The sequence below is a fragment of the Chionomys nivalis genome, chromosome 10 (genome assembly GCF_950005125.1).
Source record: "Chionomys nivalis chromosome 10, mChiNiv1.1, whole genome shotgun sequence".
NCBI classification, from domain to species: Eukaryota; Metazoa; Chordata; class Mammalia; order Rodentia; family Cricetidae; genus Chionomys; species Chionomys nivalis.
In genome coordinates this window covers 17,034,390-17,059,515 of record NC_080095.1, presented here as the reverse complement: position 1 = coordinate 17,059,515, position 25,126 = coordinate 17,034,390, and the positions used below count along the sequence as shown (strand labels likewise).

General features: G+C 43.7%; 1 protein-coding gene across 10 annotated transcripts in view; it reads left to right on the top strand.

The window, feature by feature from the left end:
- Ppp2r5c (protein phosphatase 2 regulatory subunit B'gamma) overlaps positions 1 to 25,126 on the top strand; it is a 135,619-nt gene that overhangs the window by 75,986 nt on the left and 34,507 nt on the right. For all 10 annotated transcript variants that reach the window (XM_057783167.1, XM_057783166.1, XM_057783169.1 and 7 more), the window contains 4 exons: positions 3,642 to 3,841; positions 23,045 to 23,155; positions 24,505 to 24,597; positions 24,678 to 24,808. In XM_057783167.1, the coding sequence (XP_057639150.1) occupies positions 3,642 to 3,841; positions 23,045 to 23,155; positions 24,505 to 24,597; positions 24,678 to 24,808 (535 nt within the window). The remainder of the gene's footprint in view (positions 1 to 3,641; positions 3,842 to 23,044; positions 23,156 to 24,504; positions 24,598 to 24,677; positions 24,809 to 25,126) is intronic.

Sequence of the window (25,126 nt, the reverse complement as noted above, 5' to 3'; positions counted from 1 at the left end):
TCACCTCAGAAGAGATCCCTTTTAACTGAAACTTGGCTTGTAGAGGAGGCTTTTTCTTTCACCACGAGCTTTCCCACAGGCACCATGGGGGCAGAAGAGTGAAGATTGATCATCTTTAACTCCACTATCTCCCTTCTTTCTGAGGCCCAGAGCTGGTATCTTCTGTTCCTTCCTTACAGACAGGGTATGAGTGTGTGGCTGTATGGTTCATCCCTTAGCATCATCAAGGACTTAGCTTGCAGTAACTGGAAATTCCTCGCATTCATAATTGATGAAAGCAGGCATGCTGAAATCACTGGTGCACATGAGAGGTGTTTGAGACACAGGAAGAAGCATGGTCCTCAGCATCTCTACCCGCCTACCTTCTTGTGCTGCCCTATCAGAAGAAAGGAGGATTTAGGGGGCTGGAGAGATGGCTCAGAGGTTAAGAGCACTAGCTGCTCTTCCAAAGGTCCTGAGTTCAATTCCCAGCAACCACATGGTGGCTCACAACCACCTGAAATGAGATCTGGTACCCTCTTCTGGCCTGCAGGCATACATGAAGGCAGACAACTGTATACTTCATAAATAAATAATTAATTAATTTAAAAAAGAAAGGGGGATTTTAAAAATCCTTTTAATTTAAAAAATATGCTGACCAAGACTAAGTTAACTTGCATTTTTAAAACATGGAGATATTTGACAGGGTGTAAGCACATTATTTTAACTTTGTAGCCTATTTCCTTGCTATTGATTTTTAAAAATAATAATAACCAAATGAAATGTTTTATTTTTAAAAAGTTTTTTAGATTTATTTATTTATTTACTTTTGTGTGTGAATGTTGGCCTGCATGTATGTATGTTCACTACATATATTCCTTATGCCCTTCAGGTCCTCTGGAACTGGATACAGATGGCTGCAAGCTGCCATGTGTGTGCTAGGAATCAAACCTTGGTCTTATGCGAGAGCAGTCAATGCTCTTAACTACTGAGCCAAGCCTCTAGCCCCTATTTTAATTAATTAATTTTTATTTTAAGACATGGCTCATTGTGTAGTCCTCACTGCCCATAATTCATTACGCAGACCAAGCTAACCTACAGAATTTACAGAGATCCACCTGCCTCTGCCAGGATTAAAAGTGTACACTATCATGACCAGCCTCCTTGCTGGTTTTAAAGAACTGTTTGGGAAAGAGGTCTTAAGAGACCTCACTGACCATTGGGTAGAAGCTAGGCAATGAGTAGGATTTGGATAAAGGTACCAAGTAACTCGTGGGATAAACTGTAGCCTTTTCCCCCCCAAGACAGGATTTTTCTGTGTAGCCCTAGTTGTCCTGAAACGGCTTGCCTCAAAGTCAGAGATCTGCCTGCCTCTGCCTCCCGAGTGCTGAGATTAAAGGTATGTGCCACCACCATCCCGCTTAAATGTGGACTTCTTTGTTCTCTATAGTGCTGAGAAAATAATGAGCCACAGACAGAATCTACATAGACAAGCTCTGACAAGTGCAAGTTCACTTAAGGCATTCTGGCAAGTTGGAGCGCGAACAAAGGTGTAGAATCGATGCGGCTTGTAAGAAGATGGTTCAGAAAGCAAACCCTTTTCATGACAGCATTGGGGTGCAGCTGGTCAGTGGGCCTCTGTATGTAGTGATGCAATGTGCTGGCTCGCAGGATCTCACAGGTGTCCTTCAGCAGTATGTCTCCACCTCCTCACGCTGCTTCAGCGCCTTTTGTCTCTGCACGGTTTGAAGTGGGTTATGGAGTTCACGTAGCAGTGCCTGCATGCCTGTTCTCTCTGATGTTAGCCATTAGGGAGTCAGATAAATAAAAGTCGTCATCAGAAAGCGCCTGCCATCGCATGGCATCCAGGTGGGGAGTGAGGAGTGCTAAGCAGAGTAGCTGCCTTACTACAGGTGCTGGACGACTGGCTCAGCGTGCCTTGCCATATCCACCTACGAAGTAAGGAAGGGCCTTGTAGAGAACCAGATGAGAAAGTCGGCAGTGGGAATGGTACAGAGGAATGGAGAGAAGGGTGATGAGCTCCTAGAAAGGCCTGAGCAGAGAGAAAGCAGAGTAGCATGTGTTTAGGGACACTTGCTGGAGGAGGCGGATATGGGAAGGTACTCCCAGGATGCCTCACACTCCCCTAAAGAATTTACGCAAGTTCATCTATTATTATGACCACACTAGAAATTAAACCAGAGGGTGTGAAACTCAAAAAGAAAATTTTTAATGTTTTTATAAATTATTTTAGAATGTAATGAATTACAGGCTCATACCGGTGTCACCAGCACTTGAGAGGCAGAGGCAGAAGGGTCACTGCAAGTTTGAGGCCAGCCTGACCTACATCAAGTTCTAAGCCAACCGTGGCTGCATACCTAGCACCTATCTTTAAAATAGTAATGAGGCTATTATATACATTGAAAAAAGTTAATAGTTTTACAAAAATTGATATATTTTCCTAAACAGACTTTAGAGAGAAGAATGACATGATTTTGTGTTTTGGGAAGTCTCTGTAATGTCTGGTTTACTGGTGGATGACTGGGTTCTCCCTTATGCATGTGCTCTACACCAGCCTATGGCCATGTGATTCTTTGGTTGGAGGTAGGAAGGTGTGGTCCTTGGAGAGACTTGTGGCCATTTTAATGTAACGTATTAAGTGAATAATTTGTTAAAGGGTTAATCTGCATGGATAATCCGAAACAGATGAATTACAGGCCCATCTTATTCCATAAAAATGCAGTGGTCTCCTGCACACTCGGAGGGATTGTTTTGGCTCTTGAACAGTGTCACAGAACCATTGTTAATCACTAGGGAAGTACTCACTGGTTGAGGTAAACAAATACTCTAAAATATTTGACCAGGTGTGTGTGTGTGTGTGTGTGTGTGTGTGTGTGTGTGTGTTCCACCATCATAACCACCAGTGACCTCTTCTTCAGCCCAGAGCCATCAGCCTCACACTCTCACACTGGTGGATAAGGTTTTCTAAACTCAGAATACTGGACTGTCATGTGGAGCTGTGTTGGAATCCAGTTTAGCTTCATTGCCCACCATCAGACTGACAGTGATCCTGTGACCCTGTTTTTATGTCTCAGTTGTTTCCTTAAAAATGAAATGAAAGGTATCAGTATCTTGAAGTAAGTGCTCACTGAGTAAGTCACTATTACAGTTGCAGCGACTATATTTCCGTCATCATGAGCACTGTCACAGAGAGTGAAGAATGGAAGGGGCTTTGAGAACACCAAAGGGTCACCTTTACTGCAGGTCTTTGGGCAACCAGAAGCCTCCCCAAATCCTGTATCTGTCACACCTCCCTCGCAGCATCACCCAGACCCAGCCTTACTGTCTGTAGCTTGTTCTTACCCTGTTTTGCCCAGCATAGAGTCTGGCGTGCGAGTTTTGCTACTAGAAAGTATTTGTCAATGAGTGCCTTCAAAAGGGTTGGTTGTGACGGGTGCTCTCAGTCATTCCAAACCTATGACCTCAGCAGTAAACAGCTGTGCCCCCACCACCACCCCTTTTCGCTGTTTAAGGAATATTTAACCACTCTTTACCTCACCTCACCCATCTTGTTTCTTGCCCCTCTATTAATTCAAAACACAAATAGGAGGCTGAGAGTGTGTCTGGGCCCTGTGGGTTAAGCTTTGTGTCTTGCCTTTCAGATGTTCCTCCTGCGGATCAAGAGAAGCTTTTCATCCAGAAGCTTCGTCAATGTTGTGTCCTCTTTGACTTTGTTTCTGACCCACTGAGTGACCTGAAGTGGAAGGAAGTAAAGCGAGCTGCATTGAGTGAGATGGTAGAATATATCACCCACAACCGGAATGTGATTACAGAACCCATTTACCCAGAGGTCGTCCACATGGTAAGTGACAGCGCTCACACAGCACACCCCGAACTGAGACCCTAGCCCAACACAGCACACTTAGGGATCCTCCCTCTTCCCTGAAGGTTTGGGCATGCCCCAGGACCGTAATGGGGAGAGAGCTGTTTGCGGGTTTCTGTTTGCTGTGACATCATCTCTAAAGCCTTTGGCGTGATTTTTTTTAAGCATATGTAACATTAGTGTTGGTATCCTCGTGTACTTTAGAAGTACATCTTGCCCATCCGTGTGCAGGGAAATCCTAACACTCAGCAGGAAGCAGATGCCCGGGGTAGGGTGCAGAGCTCTTGGTCTTTCCTTAACTCCATCTCTCACACACTGTGGAAGCTGGCCTCAAGTCTGGAACCCTAAGGAGCAGTATTAAGTATCTATAGCTACAAATATTCTCCATCCCGGGTCCTCCAGGACCGGATTTTCTCCACCTGCCGGTTCCCTCTTAGGAAATAACCACTCAGAGGCTTAATATTAATTACGTACTCTTTGGCCTATTGGTTCAGGCTTCTTATTAACTCACTCTTACATCTTAAATTAACCCATTCTGTTATTTTATATTTTACCACGAGGCTCATTTTTGTTACCTGTTGCTTCTTGGGCAGCTACAGAGTCTGCCTGACTCTGCTTTCTTTCTCCCTGCATTAAGTTTAGTTTTCCCACCTAGCTATAGTCTGCCCTGCCATAGGCCAAAATAGCTTCTTCATTAACCAATGATAGTAAAACATATTCACAGCATACAGAGGGGAATCCCACATCAAGTATCATCTGCAGCTTTTGTGGTTTACCTTATAGTCAGTCCTCTTGAAACATTATTTTATGGCACACATCAGGAGTATAGCTTCATTTTCTTCTGTCATTATTAAATGTATTCTTACATTAGATATTTAAGATCCATTTCCTCCATTAATTTAAGATTAATATATTGAACTCAACTTTCTTTAAAAATTAAGTCTGTTTCTTGGTACCTATTAAATTTGTTAGTAAGTCAGTTACAGTATGGAAGATTTCTGTAGACAGAAGTTTTTCTCCGGCCTGGTCCTGCAGCTGTTCAGTCCCAAAGAAACATACAGAGGTTTATATTAATTATAAACTGTTTGGCCTGTTAGCTTAGGCTTATTACTAACTAGCTCTTACAACTTAAATTAACCCGTAATTCTTGTCTGTGCTTAGGCACGTAACTTGGTACCTCTTCTCAGTGAGGCATTCTCATCTTGCTTCCTCTGCATCTGGCTAGTGACTGACCCTGTGCCTTTCCTCTTCCCAGAATTCTTTAGTCTGGTTGCCCCACCTATACTTTCTGCCTGGCTACAGGCCAATTAGCATTTTATTAAATTAAACCAATATGAGTGACAAATCTTTACAGTGTACAACAGTGTTATCTCACAGCAAATTTCTATTTTTAAGAAGTCTTGGCAGCCAATATTGCCTAATTTATACTGTTTATTCCAAGAAGGAAGCATCTGTCTCATTTGGGTCAAATGTCTACAAGTTTCAGACTGCTTGACTCGATATCTTGTTTGTTTCACTGGAGCAGTGGGATGCCAGAAGCACGTGGGATGCCCAACACTCTGGAGTCTGCTTTCTTGGGTCGGCCATTGCTTCTCCTGTGTAGTGGGTCCCTAATTAGAGTTTCTGCTTCTGTTTTAACTTTGTTCCCTCTCCTGAATATCATGCCCTCCCTTGAGGTGAGAAGAATTCGACACACATGTCCTGAATCTCCTCTGTGGGCCAGACACAGAGAAAGGACATTTTTCTACCCTCCTGAAGCTTTCTTTCATCCGAGGTGGGAGACAAGAGTGAAATAAGCCAACCAGTACTGCATCGTTTCAGATGATGTTGTCCTGACGAAAGTCAGTTGTAAGACTGAGAGTGTGATTTCTGCTTTCTTCCCATGTGGCCAAGACGATCTAGAGAAGAAGAGTCATGAACTACTCAGACTGCCAGATACCTGCGTGTGCTTTCCCTGGCCTCCTGTGTCTGGTGTTTTCTGAGCAGAACAGAACAGAGAGAGATTGAAGTGCTGCTTTATTTGTTGCTGTATTTGTAGGGACTGATGGTATATTAGTTACTGTCTGTCTCATCACTATGGCAAACTGTCTGACTGTGGGAAAGGTCATGGTAGTGGCAGTCTGTCCATGGTATGACTTGTGTTCATCTTGATGAATCAAGAAGTCAAGAGAGCTCCAGCCACCCTGTGCCCCTCAAAGTCCCACTCCCAGTGACTCATTTTTACCCATGACACCTCCCACTTAAGAGGTTCCACCTCTCCCCAAACAGTGCCATAAGCTGGGGGACATTTCAAACCCAAACTCACAGACAGCAGTGGTGAAAAGTGCAGTGAAGAAAGAGTGTGGTGGGGTGGATGTCGCTGTAGTATGTGATACTCTGAGACAGAACATACAGAATTCAGGCACCCAAGGCCTCCTTCCCGGCAAGTCCTGCTCTGGGTCCATTCCGATGAGAAGCTCTGCAGCCCTCTGCCTCAGCCGGTGGCCACGCACACAACACTTTGCCTATGCTTAACTGCTACCTGTTGTTCTGTTTCTTCTTTTTGGAGTATGAATAGATTTTGTTCCTAGTGTTTTTAGAGACATTAATTTCTACTAACTTTAAAGAGTTCACAACAGTGTAGCTGTACAAATATGGCCTGTTTGACTGGAGTACTATATGGCTTAATGGCTATAAAGATATTATTTATTTTATAGCTCACCCACTACCTGGGGAATTTGAGTTTTTTAGTAGTACAACATTTCCTCCCAAAGTAAATCTTGTCCTGCTCCTTCACCACTACCTGAACTGAGTGACCTTTGACCTGCTCTCTGTCTCTGTAGATTGACTTATCCAGGACATTTCATGAAATGGACCAATACAACATGTCTTTCTTGACAGGCATTTCCAGAGAGTGTGGTCGAGTCTAATCCATGTCATAATTTATGCTTGTATTTTATTCCCTTTTTTAGACAAATAATTTTGTCATAATATTCTATTATGTAGATACACTCATTTTATTTTTACTTTATGTATATGGGTGTTTTACCTGCTTGTATGTCTGTGTGCCATATGTGTGCGGTATCCTCAAAGGCCAGAAGAAGATGTCACATCCTCTGGGACTAAATGACAGATGATTGATTGTTAGCTGCCATGTGGATGCTGGGTATAAAACCTCAGTCCTCTGAAAGAGCAGCCAGTGTGGTCTTGACCACTGAGCCACCTCTGTCCATTTATTCATGAGCTGGCGGGCATTAGGGTTATACCTGGCCTTCTGTTTTGAGACAAGGTCCCACTATGTAATGCTAGCAGACCTGTGTAGCAAGCTTTCTTATGGGACTGTCTTGGATTGCCAGCCCCCAAATAACAGCACAAAGACTTTTAAATTATGAAAGCTTGGCCTTTAGCTTAGGCTTGTCCCACTAGCTCTTATAACTTAACCCATCTTTTAAAATCTATCTTCTGGTGGCCCAGTTACCTCTCCTCAGTACCACACTTCCAACTTGCTCTGAGTGTGATGGCGAAATTTGCTACTCTAGATTCCTCCTCTCTAACTCTCTCTCCCCCAAAATCCTGTCTATCCTCTCCTGCTCAGCTATTGGCCATTCAGCTCTTTATTAAACCAATCAGAAGGCACCTTGGCAAGGACACTTCTTCACAGTGTACAAATATTCTACAACAGACCTGGAATTCTGTGTGTGGATCAGGCTGGCCTGGAACTCACAGAGATCATCCTGCGTCTGGGATTGCAGACATGCATCACCCTGCCAGCTTGGGCTTGAGCCTTTGTCTATAAGCTGCTACGAAGCAGCACTGGTGCAAACCTGTCTCTCTTGGGCGTGTACCTAGCAGTGCAGTGCTCTGTGGCTCACAGTTTGGAAAAATGCCAGGCTGTTTTTTGAATGGCTACACTAGTTCACACTCCCAGCTGCAGTCTTGGGTGTGAGTTTCTTCACATCTCCAGTACTTTGTTGCCTGTTTGTTTCAAATGTCCTTGTGAGTGGGACCTGGCAACTCACTGTGATTTTTATTTGCATTTGTCTGACATCTTTTCGTGTGGCTGTGTGTTTTCATATACCAAAGGTGTTGGTTCACTACAAACCAGACCTTCACAGACAGCTAGTGTGACCCTTTCCCTTTGCAGACTAAAGAACTTTTAAGTTCCAAGCCACGGATGCGGTGGGGCAGCAGGATACAGAAAGGACACTCGGCCTCCTGGTTCTTAGGCATGCATTGCAAAGCTCCATTGTGTCCTCATTTCAGACTTTAAACATAACCAGCCATATGTATTTCCAGTTAAATTATCTGGTTAATCTGTTTTTTAGGCATGAACATTTTCTAATGGTCAAAATGCAGGTGGCAAAACTAAGTTGTGGTGTATTTAAGATGTCAAAAGTAATAAAGGTGATGCTGCTTCATCTTCAGTGTATAAGGAGTTGGAACCCTTTAAAGTCTGAAGAAGAGTGGATCTATGCCCCAGTTTTTACATACAATTTTCAAGGCTTCAAGCTTTATCCTGATCCATGCTTCACAGGTTCCTGGTTCCCAAGACCTTTCAGAAAGTCTGTAAACTCAGACATTCCCATAGTAACACCAAGACTTTGACTCTTCCACTGTGTTGATGATGTAGGGACAATAGTGGGTACAACATCTGACAATGAGAAGCCAGCCAGTGGCCCTGTTGACTACTGCGTTCATCATACCCACACATTCACAGTGAGGAACATAAACCTCCAGGTCTGGTTGAAACAGTGAATGTAATGTAGTGGTGTAATGTCATTACATCACGATCTTTTAATGCTGTCTGATGAGCTATGGAAGATGGCTGTAGTGTTTGCATGATGCACAGGGGCCTTGAACCAGTGCCTTCAGAGAAGGTGTGCAGTGGAGTGGAACAAAATTTGCCACTATTTGTATGGAAACTGTTTTTACCTGAAAATTACTGACAAAAACCCATGATTCAGACTTCAATATTTAGCAGGCATTTTTCTTTTCTTTTTTTTAAGTATGTGACCCACCTGGGTTTGACTGGAAGTAGGGGCAGATCATCCCCTGATGAGGTGTCTGTCCTCATAGCATGTCACATGTAGTAAATCACTGCTGGTCCAGTCTTGTTGCAGTACCAAAGAAATCCATTTACTTGTCTGTTGAATGTTCCTCCCTCTCAGTACGTACGTGGGTGAGACAGGATGGCCCAGTTATTTTCTGTATAGCCACACCTAGTGTTTTCGTCAGGGTTCTCTAGAGGCACAGAACTGGTAGAATGAACATGTATATACATAGAAGGGGACTGTAGGCTGTGATCCAACTAGTCCAACTAGGTCTTCTAGCAATGAAAGGTCCAAGAATCTAGTGGCTGTTTAGTTTATGAGACTGACTGTCTCAGCTGGTCTTCAGTATATGTCAGAATCCTGAAGAAGTAGGCTGCAGTGCCAGTGGAGGAATGGACTTGCCAGGGACAGTAAGAGCAAGCAGGCAAAGAGCAAGCCTCCTTCTTCCATGTCCTTTACTTAGGCTGCCAGCAGAAGGTGTGGCCCAGATCAAAAGGGGATCTTCCCACCTCAAAAGATCCTGATTTAAAGTGGGTCTTCCCATTTCAAATGATTTAATTAAGAAAAATCCCCCTTTTTAGTGTACCTAGCCACTTGAGTTCTAGTTAATTCCAGATGTAGTCAAGTTGACAACCAAGAACAGCCATGACAACTATTGAAAATATAAAAGAGTGCCACTTCTCTGGCCAGATCCTTTAGGTTTGGGGAAGAACTACTTATTTTTCGTAAGCATCTTATATTTAGGCATAATTACTATTCTAACTTCTGGCTAATTTCTCACATAGCAGACCCAAGTAGATAGAATGATAAAATGCTCTTTGGGATCCATGGTCATCTTTAGGAGCTTAGCATGATCCTTATTACAACAAAGTTAAAGATAGCTCGTACCTTACAAAGTAGCTGTCATCAGAGGCCCCGTCTCCCATACCCTTTGGAAGCTTGTCAGAGGTCCAGGTTCCCAGGTACCCCGGGATCCTGCAGAAGCAGACCCCTGGGGATGCCGTGCAGTGCTCCGTGTTCATCTGCCATCCAGGTTGCTGATAGATACACCTGCTACATGCTTAACAGAAACTCTCTGGCTTTTCTGGGCTCAAGCATGGGTCACAGCCACGTGATGGTGATGGCTCTTACAATCTCGAAGGAAAGACTAACCCTCAGACAACTAGCCTGATGCCCACGTCTCCTGCTTGCCTTTGATCCATAACCATAACCAAGGAGTAGGTCCAATGATCATGATCCACCAAACAGCATGATGAAGTTGGGGAGGAACTTGCTCGTGTGTGTTGCTTTCACCCACTAATTGTGTTGCTTTAGGCTGAGAGCTTAATTCTCTTAAGTGCAAATTACTGCAGAGGGAAAAAACTCAGTCAAGTGCTTGCCTTGCAAGCAGAACCTGAGTTCAGTTTCCACAAAAAAAAAAAATAAATAAAATAAAAAAATAAAAAAAAATTAAAAAAAATAAAAAATCCTGGACATGGTAGAGGTAGAGCATGCTTGAAGTAACAAAACTGGGGAGGTGGTGACCAGTCCAGTGACAGACTCTGTCTTTAAATGACAGCCAAACGATTGTACAGCATCTGAGTAATGACACCCAGGTTGGCCTCTGACTTCCACATACAGAAAGCTCTCTCGGTCTTGTGCCACATGATGACGGGAAGTGTGAGAAAGATGGATAGTCGCTGCGATCAAGTTGTCAGCTCCACTCTGGCCTCTGAAGGGACAGAAAGTAACCATCTTTCCAAGGCTTTACAGAGCACTTTCCAGGTGACACTGAAACATGGCTTCCTCTCTTGGAGCTAGTCTAGGTTTTGTTTCTAATTTTTTAAATGTTTTATATTTATTTTATTCACAAATATTTTTTGTAGACACATTCCTCACAGTGTACCTGTGAGACTACGTGTGATAGATAATGAATTCCCCCTCATCCCTCGTTATGAAGCACATTTTAAAAAAAAAGCATGCTTTGTCTGCACGTATGTCTGTGCACCACACACATGGTGAGTCTCCATGTGGATGCTGGGAACCCGGGTCCTTTGAAAGAACAAGTGCTCTTAAATCACTGAGCCAACAGTCTCTTATTTTTAATTGTCATCCCCAGACTTTGATACCTTGAAATGGGGTTAATTTTTGTGGCTTCAGTACTGGGGATTGGACCTAAAGCCTCATACATGCCAGGCAAGCATTCCCAAACTGGCCTACCACGGCCCAACTTTTCTGTTGCCTATTTGTATTTAGACTATTAAGCTGCAACACTATTCAGAAAGTCAGTCAGATTAGGTTAAGTGGTGAGTGGGATATTAAAAACACGTGGGGTAAAGTGTCATTTTATGTCTGTGACATAGAAATAAATTCATAAGGGTGAAATCAAAATAGCAAAGAGAAGGTGAGTCACGAAATAAACAGAAAAGTGTCACTCATACCAGAGACTGAGTTATTTAAATAGACTCTAAAAATAAATCTAGGGGGTGCAGCCCCAGCTATTAGCAATACCTGTCTTTGGAGAGTGTGACCTTGGGAATTCTTGTTGGCTATATATTTTGATGATTTTAAAACATTCTAATAATGATTATGTACCACATTTATTATCATCAAAAACCCACACATTACAAAAAAAAAAGAAAAAAGCTAAAAGCAATCATCTTGTGTAGCCTGATGGCGGTACTGCCTATGTGGGATTCCCGTGGGTTTTCAGGAAATTTTCATCCTGTTATCTTAGAGCTTAATTTAGTCATTGTTGCACACTGGATTGCACATCGGCTTACAGGGTGTCCTCAGGATGTACTGGCACAAAGCTGTGGTGGTTTGTACGCACGTCCCAGGACACTCACCTTGGGTGCCACATGAGGGCTGATTTGGACACCCTTCTCTGCTGTTTCAGGGTGGAAAGGAGCACTTGTAAGGCTATGAGTCTGCTGCGGCAAAGGAAAGAGCATCTAGAGCTGGGAAGAAAAGGATAGTCTCCAGTGAAGTTTCCAGGATAGTTTAAAACCTACTTCAAGTGAGCGTTAAATCATGTGGCCCGTTTTACTTCATAGCTTTTACTTTACCAGCCTTACAGTAACATGGGTTAAAGAAGACTGAATGACAATGGCCAGCTAACTTTGAAACTATCAGCATTTTTAGAGATCTGCTCTTATAATTTTAAATTTTTTCCTTGTTTGATGGTTTTAAGTAGTAAAAGAAATACATGGTTGTTTTATAACAAATGAAGCAAATTTAAAAAACAACTCAGCTTTTCCTTCACTTTACCCTTCCCCTAGTCCATCTCCCATTTCTAACCAAATAATTCATTCGTGTTTTGTTTTGTTTAGTTTTTGAGAAGACTGTTGAGGAACCTTTGGGGATGATGAATGAGTTTGTTATCTGTCATATGTGGGCTCACAGGTACTCTGTGAGGAACATGTCCAGGGTGTCAAATGCATAGTTAATTGATTGTGAGTGACATCTCTGTAAAGCTAGGTGTTTAAGCTCTGGAGTTGTTAGGTAATAGCCAGCATGATGGCTCCCCCTCCAATCCCAGTGCTCGGGAGGCACAAGCAGGAAGATACACGGCAGCAAGTGTTTTAAGCTGGTCTGGTCTTCGTAGCAAACCCCGCTCAGGCCATCAGAGTTGTTGGGTGTTTCTTTTGCTCTGGGAGCACAGTGAAGAGATTAAAAGGACTGGGGTTGGGCGGGGGTGAGGGGTGAGATGGGAACGTTACAGGAGCTTCTGGCCTAGTGAGTATCTTTCTAAAACTGTGTGATAGTCTCTAATCTCTCTACATACCTGTGTGCCATGGTCTTTTCCAGAATGTCAGGGAAGGGAGCCCATCCTGATGTGACCACTGGGGTCTGGTTTCTGTTGCTAATCAAGTGTTTGAGATTCATCTTGTTGTTGAGTTCCTAATTCCCTATGCCTGCTTGCTGTTCACTATGCAAGTGCTTACCCCACCCCAGCTGATGATGCTGGGGTGCTTCAGCTTTGACCACGATAAAGCTGCTGTGCTTATAGAGCTTTGCACACAGGTGTTCGTATACTTGGTGCACGTTGATGGATTCTGGGGCCTGCACATGTTTGCACCCAAGAACTCTGTTCCTCATTTAGATGCAGTCAGTTCTGACTCACTAATTGGTAATAATGTGGTGTCATGGTGGAGGAACTCAGAAGGGTTTTCCTCATGGTTTTTGTTTAAGGTTTCCAGTCTGTTTAACTGCAGGCTCTTTCAGCATATGGACATTGAACTATCCATAAAGAAGCTGCCAGTCTCCATAGAACAGCTTTGACCCTTGTATATCCGCTGACCAATTAGTCTGTTTCCGGACTCCACTGTGCTGTCTGTTCTCAGACACTGCCATCTGTTGGATCCCAGTGTCACATTAGGACTCTTGGAGCTGTCCTGAGCCCACTGGTGCTGTTTCTTTGCTCTCTGCTGTTCCCGGGCTTCCTGCTCATTTCTGTCTTCAGGCTCCCAGTCTCTCCCGTGGTCTCTCATCTGTTAATTCCACCCTGTAGTTCTCGTCTCTCCACTGTGGTCACTATCTCTGGTGGATTTGTATCTTGTCTATACCTCAGCTTTGGACACAATGCATCCTCAACACCACTGTTTGCTGATACTCACATCAGTCAGGTCCATTCAGATAAAAAGCCTGTTCTCTCTCTGTAAACCATAATCCCCTGCTTTTCTACCTGTCTGGTCATCTTTAGCTATGTGCAACTGTGGATTTTGTCCCATTGAGGCCTGTATGGTTATGATTTTCCTTTTAATGTTTTTGAGGCATACTTGGAGATGCAATTATGTCATATGGATGTAGTTACATCCTTTTGGTACTTGTTTTTAAGATGCATTAGGAAGCACCTGAGCCATACTAGCCCAGGGATAGCAACTTTCCATTACCAAGACAAGGAAGGTCCTTTTGATGTTCAAGGCTCCATGGGTTGTGCATTTCCCTGATCTGCTTGGTTGAAGCAGCCAATCTCCCAGCCTCCCTTAGTAAAGTCAGCTCTCAATATTCAAGGGGATTTGCACATCTGAGGATGCTCAAGTGCTTTATATGAGGGGCATAACCATGTCTTCCTATCCACTTTTAGTACCTCCTACTTTAAGTCATCTCCAAATACTTAAATCTCCTACAGTGCAAATGCTACAGAGAGACATTTCATTATATGGGCTGCCAAGTGGAACCAGAACGGATATCATGAGGGTATGACTTCAGAATTTGGGTCTAAGGATATGATGCTTTGGAAAGGGTCTTCTTTTGTTTTCACAGAGGATGAGACCCTGTGGATTGCGTCTATCCCAATATGGTATGATAGACCACGCCCTCCTGAATGAATTGTTATACTGTATTGTTTAGATCATGGCTTTAAAAAGAAATCTACATGTGCAGCAGAGACAGTATTTTATTGCCAAATATTTTTGAGCCTTGGTTGACTGAATCCAAGGATGTGGAGCCCACAGGTAAAGGGCCAACTGTACTGGACCATCTCTAATCCTCTTGTGTGTTTTCATGGCCTCTGATGGTTTTCTCACATCAGATTGCTTTGTAATTGTTCTTCTTCTTCTGTCTTGTCTTGTTCTTCTTCATCTTCTTAGTCTTCTTAGCCGCAAAAGGAGGACACGAGGTTTATTGTGGCATGCGGAAGAGAAGGGGAAAAAGAGCCAACAGACGGCGTTCCAGCCTTTTAAAGGGTCCCCCACGTGCGTGCCTATGCAGCCTTTGTGTGGAACGTTAGGGGCTCCTGGGAAATGTAGTTCCCCAGGCGAGCTACGCTCAGGGGCCTTCTGGGGAATAACATTCCCACCCTTTTTAATTTATTAAAAATCTGGTGGGTTGAGAGTCTTAATGGGTAGGGAATAAGGGCATAGCCTGGTCTCTCATAACTGCTTCCTGCTGACTTTGGGCGTCGAGGGATCCGGGGAGTATCGATTGTCCTGGTGATGTCCTGTTGATCATGTCCTGTCCGCTGACGTTCTGAGGTGGCTGATTGAAGAAATCGCATCTGTCTGAGGGATCCGGGGAGTATTGATTGTCCTGGTGATGTCCTGTTGATCATGCCCTGTCCGCTGACGTTCTGAGGTGGCTGATTGAAGAAATCGCATCTGTCTGGCTTTTGGGTAGCTGGGTAGTCGTTAAGGTGCTAGAAAACAAAAGTCGCATTAATAGAGAAGAAAATTAGTAGAGAAGAAAAGAGGAAGTTTTGGAAATTAAAGAGGAGATTTTGGGAAATTAAAGGGGAGATTTGGGGTGGGGGGCTTTAGGAGGTTTGGGGTTAAGAATGATAAAAAATTGAATGGTACTTATTCCATTAATGATCCGTTTGGGCCTGCTTCGTTCAGGTGGGTCGGGATGGCTTCTTGGAGCTTAAAGGAAATGTCTTAAAAGTAATAAATTCTTAACCATGTATGATGTTTTGGGCATTACCTTAACATCCGGGAGACACTGCTGCAGTCAGTGACGAACCTGTTGTGTCAAGGAACTTTGTTAAGAATTTGCTTACCACCTGAATCTTTGGCTCCGTGTCTGATGATGATTCCTGTAACGACAGCTGAGTGGTTATTCAGAAATTTAGAAAAAGGAGAAAGGAAAATATGTTGGCACAAGAGGGTTGAGTGAAAGATAGGACCTCTACTTTCCTTGGACTGGAGTCCTCTGGAACTTAAGAGAACAAGGTCCTGTCTGAGTTACCGTGTATGAGGGATCGTCTTGAGCTGGAGGAGTAAATGGCTTAAGATGTGACAGGTGAATCCAGTGAGGAATTCCCTCGAGCTTAGCAGCTGTGGGAGTCAAAAAATTACTCTGAGGGGACCCTGCCATTTAGGGGAAAAGGGTGAGGGACGTTGACCTGGGGGGGGGGAATAATACCTGATCTCCCATTTTAGTTGGCGGTGGACATGGATTAGCACAAGGTTGAGGTAATGAGTGGTCGGTAAAATCCCACAGTAGCGAGCGTAGATGGCTTAGTAGTGGCGTGAGCAGGTGATCAGGAAGGGGGGAGGTTTTAGGTGGGAGGCCGGGGGTTAGAATGGGCCGCCCATACATGAGTTCGAAAGGTGAGATAAAAAGGGGACTTTTTGGAAGGGCTCTAAGCCTGAGGAGGGCCAGAGGTAGGAGTCTTACCCAGTCGAGGTGAAGTTCCTGGGACATTTTTACAAGGGCGTCTTTTAAAGAATGGTTAGTCCGTTCTACCTTACCTGAAGACTGAGGGTGGTATGGGATATGAAAATGCCAGGGAATGTTAAGAGCCTTGGACAGGTTTTGAGAGATCTGGGAAGTGAACTCAGGGCCATTATCTGATTGAAGAGAGGTTGGAATTCCAAACCGGGAAATGATTTCTCGGAGAAGAACGTCGGAAACTGTCTGGGCTCTCTTGTTGGTGGTGGGGAAGGCTTCAACCCACCCAGACATTGTATCCACCAAAACCAGGAGATATTGTGCTAATCGATGATGGAACCTTCTCTGTCCCTCCACTGCCCAAACTGCTGTGCTCCTCCTGGATTCTTTTCTGTACTCCACAGCCTGGCAGTACCTGATGGCAGTTACAGGGCTCCCCTCATCTGCTAGGATCAGAAGAATGTACTTTCATATATTTTTACCCAGTATGTTTAGTCTTTGGGACAGTAGAGTAAAACCCATCCCTTATGACACTTAGCTGTATCCCCAGTGGACCCCTCAGGGAGCACGAGGATGCAGGATTAAAGACAGTTGCATAAAGTGCTGGTTCTCTGTCTTTGTGCATCAGCTGGCATATAGGGATGGCATGGCAAGGACTGGGGAGTGGGAGTCCAAGCTCTCAACAGTCTTCTCACTTCCTTACATCGTGTGGGAGGTGGAGTGTACTGACTGGGATATTCTGAAGCCTTCCTATACCACCTCAAATCTTATCCCAATGAAAACATCAATCTGCTAGACAAAGCAAACGTGTTAGAATGCTGGTGGTAGAACACAGGTGTAACCACTCGACCACACTTTCAGCTTTTTTGTGTTTTGAAATTTGTGAGCATTAAACATTTGGGAATATAACATCTACTTAGAACTAACCTTTGGCTCATGGTAAATAACTTAGGATATGTTTCTTGATCCACTTTGCTTTCTTACGGTACTGGGAATGGAATCTAGGGCCTGTGCATGATGAGTGTCCTCTGCCAAGCAGTTACATATTCAGCCTACACTTGCTTTGGTTTGGTTCTCTGTTTTGTTTTGTTTGAAACAAGATCTCTTGTAGCTCAGGCTGGCTACATAACTAAGAACAACCCTGGATTTATGACATACTTGCTTCTACCTCCCATGTGCTAGGATTGCAAGCATGTGCTCCCATGCTCTGCTGTATGATATGCTAGGGATGGAACCCAGGCCTTTGTGCACTCCAACCAAGCACTCTGCCAACTGAGCCCAGCCCCAGCCCTTCCTCCATTATTTTTAAACTTACACTAATTGAACTGACTTAAGAATTACTTGTCATGTATGAATCTTCTATGCTTAAACTAAAAAATGTTAAACCCATACACTAAAGTGAGTGTCCTGTTCCATGCTTATCAGAAGTAAGATTGTACTGCACATTTAGTTGTACAGTAGCCATAGAATAGCAGTGGTTGTGCACATCTTTAGTCCCAGCACTCAGTAGGCAAAAGCAGTAGGATCTCTATGAGTTCGAGGCCAGCATGGTCTACAGAGTGAGTTCCAGGACAGCCAGAACTGTTACACAGAGAATCCCTATCTTTAAAAACAAAAAGCAAAACAAAAAAAAAATTGTTAGAATTTTGCAACTACATTCCCTTTATTTAATACTCCATAAAGATTGTGTAAATTTTTATTTCCCTGATATGTTCAATCATTGCTTTAGAACATGCAGGGGACCCAGGTTCAGTTCCAGCACCACCAGGAGGCTCACAACTGTCTGAAGCTACGTATCTAGGAGAACCAATGTCTTCTCTGACCTCCACAGGCACAGGGTATACTGGTATACAGTTCATACATTCAGGCACTTACACATACACATAAAACAAATAAATCTTACTTTTAAGAAAATAGAGCATGCAGAATAAACATCTGCAAGCTGAAACTACAAACTCAAAAATGTATCAAATGCTAAATTTTTGAGCACCAACGTATACCTCAATGGAAATTTTTACACTTGACCCCAACCCACTAAAAATGTTGTATAAATGTGTAAATTAAGTACATTAATGGGGAAAATATTTTTTAACTTACCTCCAAGTTATATGGTTTTTGTTTTTGCTTTTGCTTTTTTGTGGTTTTTTTGGCAGGGGGTTCTCTTTTTTTGTGACTTTTTTTTTTTTTTTTTTTTTTTTTGAGATAGGCTTTCTCTGTATAGCTTTGGAGCCTGTCCTGGAACTTACTGTGTAGACCAGGCTGGCCTTGAACTCACAGAGATCCATCTGCCTCTGCCTCCTGAGTGCTGGAATTAAAGGTGCACACCACTTTGACTTCGTTATATGTTTAATGTACATGTTAAGCATAAATTTTGGTTTTATACCTGTATTCCACCCAGAATAGCTCATATATATGTATATATATATATGTGTGTGTGTGTATATATATGTATATATATGTGTGTATATATATATATGTGTATATATACATACACACACACAAAAAAAAAAACTCCACAGTTTAAGACAGAAGTTTCTGTCTTAACACCCGGTCCGCTTATATTAATTTTAAACTATTTGTCCTGTTAGCTCAGGCATTTTTTTTTTTTTTTTTTTTTTTTTTTTGGTTTTTCGAGACAGGGTTTCTCTGTGGTTTTGGAGCCTGTCCTGGAACTTGCTCTTGTAGACCAGGCTGGTCTCGAACTCCCAGAGATCCGCCTGCCTCTGCCTCCCGAGTGCTGGGATTAAAGGCGTGCGCCACCACCGCCCGGCTAGCTCAGGCTTTTTATTAACTGACTCTTACAACTTAAATTAACCCATAATTTTTGTTTCTGTTTAGTCACGTGGCTTGGTACCTTTTCTTAGTAAGACATTCTCATCATCTCTGAACGTTGACTGCATCTCTGACTTCCTCTTCCCAGAATTCTCTTAGTCTAGTTGCCCCACCTAAACTTTCTTCCAGGCTACTGGCCAATCAGCATTTTATTAATGCAATACAAGTGACAAATCTTTCCAGTATACAAGGGCATTATCCCACAGCTGTTTAGAAGACAAATACACGCAACTCTGATATGAAGCATTTCAGATAAGAGACATTCAACTGGGGGCTGGAGAGATGGCTCAGCGGTTAAGAGCATTGCCTGCTCTTCCAAAGGTCCTGAGTTCAATTCCCAACAACCACATGGTGGCTCACAACCATCTGTAATGAGGTCTGGTGCCCTCTTCTGGCCTGCAGGCATACACACATACAGAACATTGTATACATAATAAATAAATAAATAATCTTTAAAAAAAAGAGAGACATTCAACTGCATTTGAGTAGATTGTAAAAATGAAAAGCTATTCAAATGTAAGAATTTTAAGTGTAAATTTTTAAATGCCACTTGTAGGCATCTACTTGGAGGGAAATTACATTGTTTGAAGGTTGCTCTGGTTGTGGAAAAGGAGGTGAGATTGAGTCAAGCAAAACAAGGTTCTGCCTCGCTCTCTTGGAGTATTATATAGTGCTGCAGAGTCTGGGATAGGAGGATGAAACATATCAGCCTAGCACTTCCCTGTTATCCCAGCATTCAGGAAGCAGAGGCAGGCGGATCTCTGTGAGTTTGAGGCCAGTCTGGTCTACATAGCGAGTTCCAGGATAGCCAGGGCTACACAGAGAAACCCTGTCTTGAAAAACGAAACAAAAGACTCTTTTAAAATTATTTCGCAGGTTGTTTTGACTTACATTTAAATCAAACAATAAGACAATCTGAGAAAGATCTGCAAGGCTGACTTAAGGAAAATGGGAGTGTTACGTCCTCTCTGGTATTGCAGTTAGTTAACGTCATGGCACGGGTGGAGCTTTGTGGACCACATACACAAACATGTACCCTTGCAAGCCTGCTCTTCATGTCTACAGGAAAAACATTTGGGATGTACTAAAGAGTTACAGCTTCCAGAATGCTTCTGCGGACACTGTGTGTCCCTCAGAGTAGCCTGGCGTGAAGAAAGAGTTTGCCCTTTTCAGAGATGGCACAACTGAGGCCCAGGCAGAGTGTCCATTACTGTTTTGATTCTAGATAAGACCACAGAGAGGGGCTGTTCACAGTGTTGTGCTGTCCTCCCACATGTGACCCAGCCCTGTCATCTGTCCCTGTCTCCATATGTCTGGATATATACATTCCATTTAGAAGATCATGACAAGTTGGCAGACTCTACATAGTACCTCAGGCTTCTTGCCATCCATCCCTGTCATAGATGCTGTTGCTGGAACCTCTCTGCCCTGGTTCCATTGCTCGGAACACCATGGGTCCCCATAGCATGGAGGTGACATCAGTACCACTGCCCCTCTCAATCTGTGTCCTTTCACAAACTTAGCTCCTGACGTTTTTATATTAAAAAAAATGCTACCAGATTAGAAACCCAAGTATAACTTGGGGTGTCACATTGTATGTTTGCCTCTGCCCCTTTCCCCCACTATGCATTAGCGTTTCACTGACCTTCTCTGAGGAGGAGCATTGTCAGTGTATCATGGTGCAGTAAGAAGGTGGCTGGGAGTTCCAGGTGCCAGGTTTCCTTATGCGGGAACTCCTGGGATGACAGATCACAATGATGATAGAAGCTGCCTTTTCCCTCTTATGGCCTGTGACATCACACCGCTCCTAAATACTGCTGGAACAAGTTACATAACTTGTGTCATCTTTAGTTGTAGAATGTAAGCGAACTCGAAGCTCTCATCTGGGTTGCATCTGTACCTTTTCCTGGGGTTCACCTGTGAATGGTGTACCATGGGGCCCTCTCACTCTCTCTGAGCAGTGACCAGTTGCTTGTTTGCTCCATCACTACCTCTAGCCTCCACCAGTGTGTTGTTCCTCCCTGTGTGGTGTGCCCATGCCTGTGGGACAGAGTTCAGCATCACCAGGATCTTCCTCTGGATCCCCCAGCTTGCTCTGCTTATGCTGACTCTGCTCCTGAGCTGCCACCTGCTAGAGCCTGCAGTTTGTACCTACCTGAGAGCAAAGTGCCTGTCTCCATTTCTGAAGTCCCCTTAGCTCCTCTCCACCTGAGGAGAAGTGAAAGTCAGTTAAAGCAAAGGACTCAATTTTTAACTTTCTTCTCCCAACACATTCACAGCCGGGGAGGCCAGGGTCAGTCTGTCACTGTTGGGCAGGCCCTGGGAGGAGCTGGTGGCCTGCCCAAGCTGTGTGTGACTAGGCTCATCCCATCTTCTCATCTCATCCTGGAGCTTCAAAGTGTGTTACCTCAGAAAGCTCTGCCTGTCCTGGTCCCCATCTGCTGAGAAATGTCCCATGAGTCTGCTTGTCTCTCTTCTCATTGTTTGGAGGTCTCACCGTGCCCTGTGCACGTTCCCTGGATCTCCAAACCCCCGAAGACAGAAATCAGCACGCATACTCTGTATGAGCACTGGAGTTGAACATCTACGCTTTTCCTCCTCTCACAGTTTACATTGTTTCTGAGTTTCCAGCCATCTCTTCTTCCTTGCATTCCTTTACTGCCTCTTTTCCTTCGTGTCATTCTTCATAGAAGTTGCACTCCTCACTTTTATTGCTGGTAACATCATACAAAATCCACAGGTTGCAAGATAGGTGTAGTGACAGTGAAGAAAGAAGTAGCTGCTGCTGGTGACATATCCTATAATCCTGACTCTTAGGAGGCCAGGCCAGGAGGATTTCAATCTTGAAGCTATCCTGAGCTACATCTTGAGTTCCAGTCCAGCCTGCAATACACAGTGAAACCCTTTCTTATCCCACCCCCCCCCCAAAAAAAAGATCTGAGAGATTGCTCAGTTGTTAGAAGCACTGGCTATTCTTGCAAGAGGATCTGAGTCCAGTTCCCAGCTCCCACATAATGACTTGCAACCATCTGTAACTTCAGTTTTAGCTCATCCTGTACCTTCTTCCGACTTCCACGGGCACCAGGCATGCACACAGTACACATAACAGACATGCAGGCGAAATATTCAAACACTTAAGATGAAAAGAGATCTTTACAAAGAAAAGAAGGAAGAACAGGGAAGTATCAAGCATTCATTTGCATGATGTCATAGGCCTCTGAACTGCACGGCTCGCCAGCCTCCCAGGAGGTTTCCTAGAGCTGGCATTTGTATTTATGTCAGATGTTTGGATCTGTGTTTTGATCATCTAGGACAAGGACTTTTTTTTCTTCCCCTGAGACAGAGTTTCTCTGTGTAACATCTCTGGCTGCCTTGGAACTGCTTTGTAGACCAGGCTGACCCTGAACTCACAGAGATCTCCCAGCCTCTTACCTCCTGATGGGATAAGTATTATTTGGTCACTTATAAGCCAGTTACCAGATCCCAGGACTATGACTGGCATTTGGTGGGTTCATAGTTGGTGAAAGACAATAGGTCATATTTAAACCTATTGCTTATTGAAAAAAAAAAAAACCTTACAAGTCAATTACTTAGAAAAACTAGACTTTGCTATTCTATCACTGGCCAACCAAGTGTTTTGTGCAGGTCCAGACAGACCAAGGGCTCTGCTTAGCCAGCCGGCTCCTCTACACACTCTCCTCCATCAGCTCTTCCCTGCGCTAGTGAGCAAACCTGTCTCAGAAGTGATCTCCAGCTGCCCCAGAAGTCACTTATCTGTCTTGTGTTCCTATGGTTGTTATGGGCCCGACCCTGCTCAATGTAGTCTTTGCTGTTTTCCCAGTGTTCTTGTTTCTTTAGTCTTTTCTGTGGTCTTCGTCATCGTGTCCTTTTCTGGCTTTTTACTTGCTGACTCACTGGATGTAACAGTCTCCTAAGTCAGCGCTAACCTCTTAGCATCGACTGGGGTCAGCTGTCTTTGACAGTTTGACAGGTGAGAGTCACAGTGACTGTAGCAGTTCGTTTGCTGATTCTGTACCCAGAAAGCTCTATTTCAAGCTGCAGGTTTGACCCTGTCTTCTCTGGAGACCCACACCTCTTCTGAATTTTAAGAAAAAAGAACAGCTTGGAATAGGAAGCATCTATCGCTAGGATTATTTAGTGTTTCTTGGAAAGTTTCTTGATAATACTTAAGTAACCTGGTTGTGATCATGGAATATGTGGGTTTTAGTTTGCAGTTAACATGTTTCGAACCTTGCCACCTTCCTCCAATCCTACGGGAGCAGAATTCGACCCAGAAGAAGATGAACCAACGTTAGAAGCAGCCTGGCCTCATCTGCAGGTACTGGACTTGGCACCAGCCCTAATAGAATGGTGTATGCCATGTGGGTAGTGGCCCAGGGCCTCTTTTTAACTGTTGACCAACAGGCTTCTGACCTAAAGGAATCTCTTTTTAGCAGAGCAGAGAGGTGGGAGAAAAGAAAGAGATTGATTGATTGATTGACTGACTGATTGATTTTATGAAAGCCCATTGCACAAGCTACAGACTTATTTCTTTGTCCTCAGTGATGATTCTAGCATTTCTAATAACATTGAATTTGGGTTTTGTCCTAGTTAGAGATGCTGTGATGAAATACCGTGACTAAAGCAATTTGGGAAGGAAAGGATTTATTTGGCTTAGGCTTCCACATCACTGTTCACCATCAAAGGACATCAAGACAGGAACCCAAAGCAGGGCAGGAACTTGGAGGCAGGAGCTGATACAGAAACCATGGAGGGGAGCTTCTTACTGGCTTGCTCATCATGGCTTGCTCAGCCTGCTTTCTTATAGCACTCAGAACCACCAACCCAGAGGTGGCACCACCCATAATGGGCTGGGCTCTTCCTCATCAATCACTAATTTAAAAAATGCTCTACAGGCTTGTGTACGGCCTAGTCTTACGAAGGCATTTTCTCAGTCAAGGTTTAGAGCATTTCCCAGGTGTACTTGCAGTTTGCAGTGAATGCGTTTAACCTAATGTCCCTGTGCATCCCGGGCTCCTTGCTGACAAATGATATGTTAAGTTGGGAGCATAGCCCCAAATCCCTAACAGATAGTTCCCCACACTCCTGTGAGGTACAAGGTTGACTGGTTATGAGGCCAGCCCAAGCAGAGCATTTACAAATGTCCTTGGTGAGGAAGCAAAAAAAAAAAAAAGAAGAAAGAAAGAAAGAAAAGAAGGGAGGAGCCAAATGTTCTGCCCTTCCACACAGTTTAGGACAGACCATCCATGCTGTCCAGCCAACTGTGCTGTTTATTGACAAAGGGAACCCAATGGCTGTGGTTCAGTGTGAGTTTTTGTGTTCCTCTCCCAGGCAGTCCTTAAGTTCTTGTCCCCTTAGAACTCCATGATACATGTAGATAGCATTCTGCAGGTCCCACCCCCAAGCTTAGTCATGGTCCCAGGTGTCACAACTGCGCACCATGGGAAGCACTGTGTGCCATTTAAGAGATAGTCTGTGGTTCTCACTAAATAAATAATTCCATCAGCAGTTATAATTATGTTAAGCCACACAATTCAGCATTAATTTTGAATGCATGTGTGTTTTTAAGTCTAGTGTTTTCAAGCAAATAAAGACTGAATTTGAGGTGTTCTTAATACAACTAATGAAGTGCCATATTATTTGACTCCTTGTTTTTTTTTCTCCTAGCTTGTTTATGAATTTTTCTTAAGATTTTTAGAGTCTCCAGATTTCCAGCCCAATATAGCAAAGAAATATATTGATCAGAAGTTTGTATTACAGGTGAGTTTCCAGCCAGGTGTTCCTCAGCAGCCTTAAGTGCAGGATGGTCACTGTCACTAAGTGCTATGTTTTTCTTAAAGCTTCTAGAACTCTTTGACAGCGAGGATCCTCGGGAGAGAGATTTTCTAAAAACTACCCTTCACAGAATCTATGGGAAGTTCTTAGGTCTGCGTGCTTACATCAGGAAACAGATAAATAATATATTTTATAGGTAAGTCCTCGTGTGGTTGCTAACCACCCTCAATGCTGTCACATCAGAGACAGGGGAGGGGAGCTGAGCAGTGTGCTAGTCATGTGCAGGTGACCCTACCACACCACCACACTGTACCTTGTCCCTCTGTGTTTCTCTGTGCATTTTGACTGCTCGGTTCTGTTAGTCCACCCTTGTTTCTCCTCCCCAATGTCTTACCACACACTACCCTTGCTTGAGTTCCTGTAGAACTATCCAGTTGTCCTGAGTGTGGGTGGGCTGACCCTGACCCATTCACCTGCTTTTTACCTTATTATTGCTGCTCAGTCACAGGAAGAC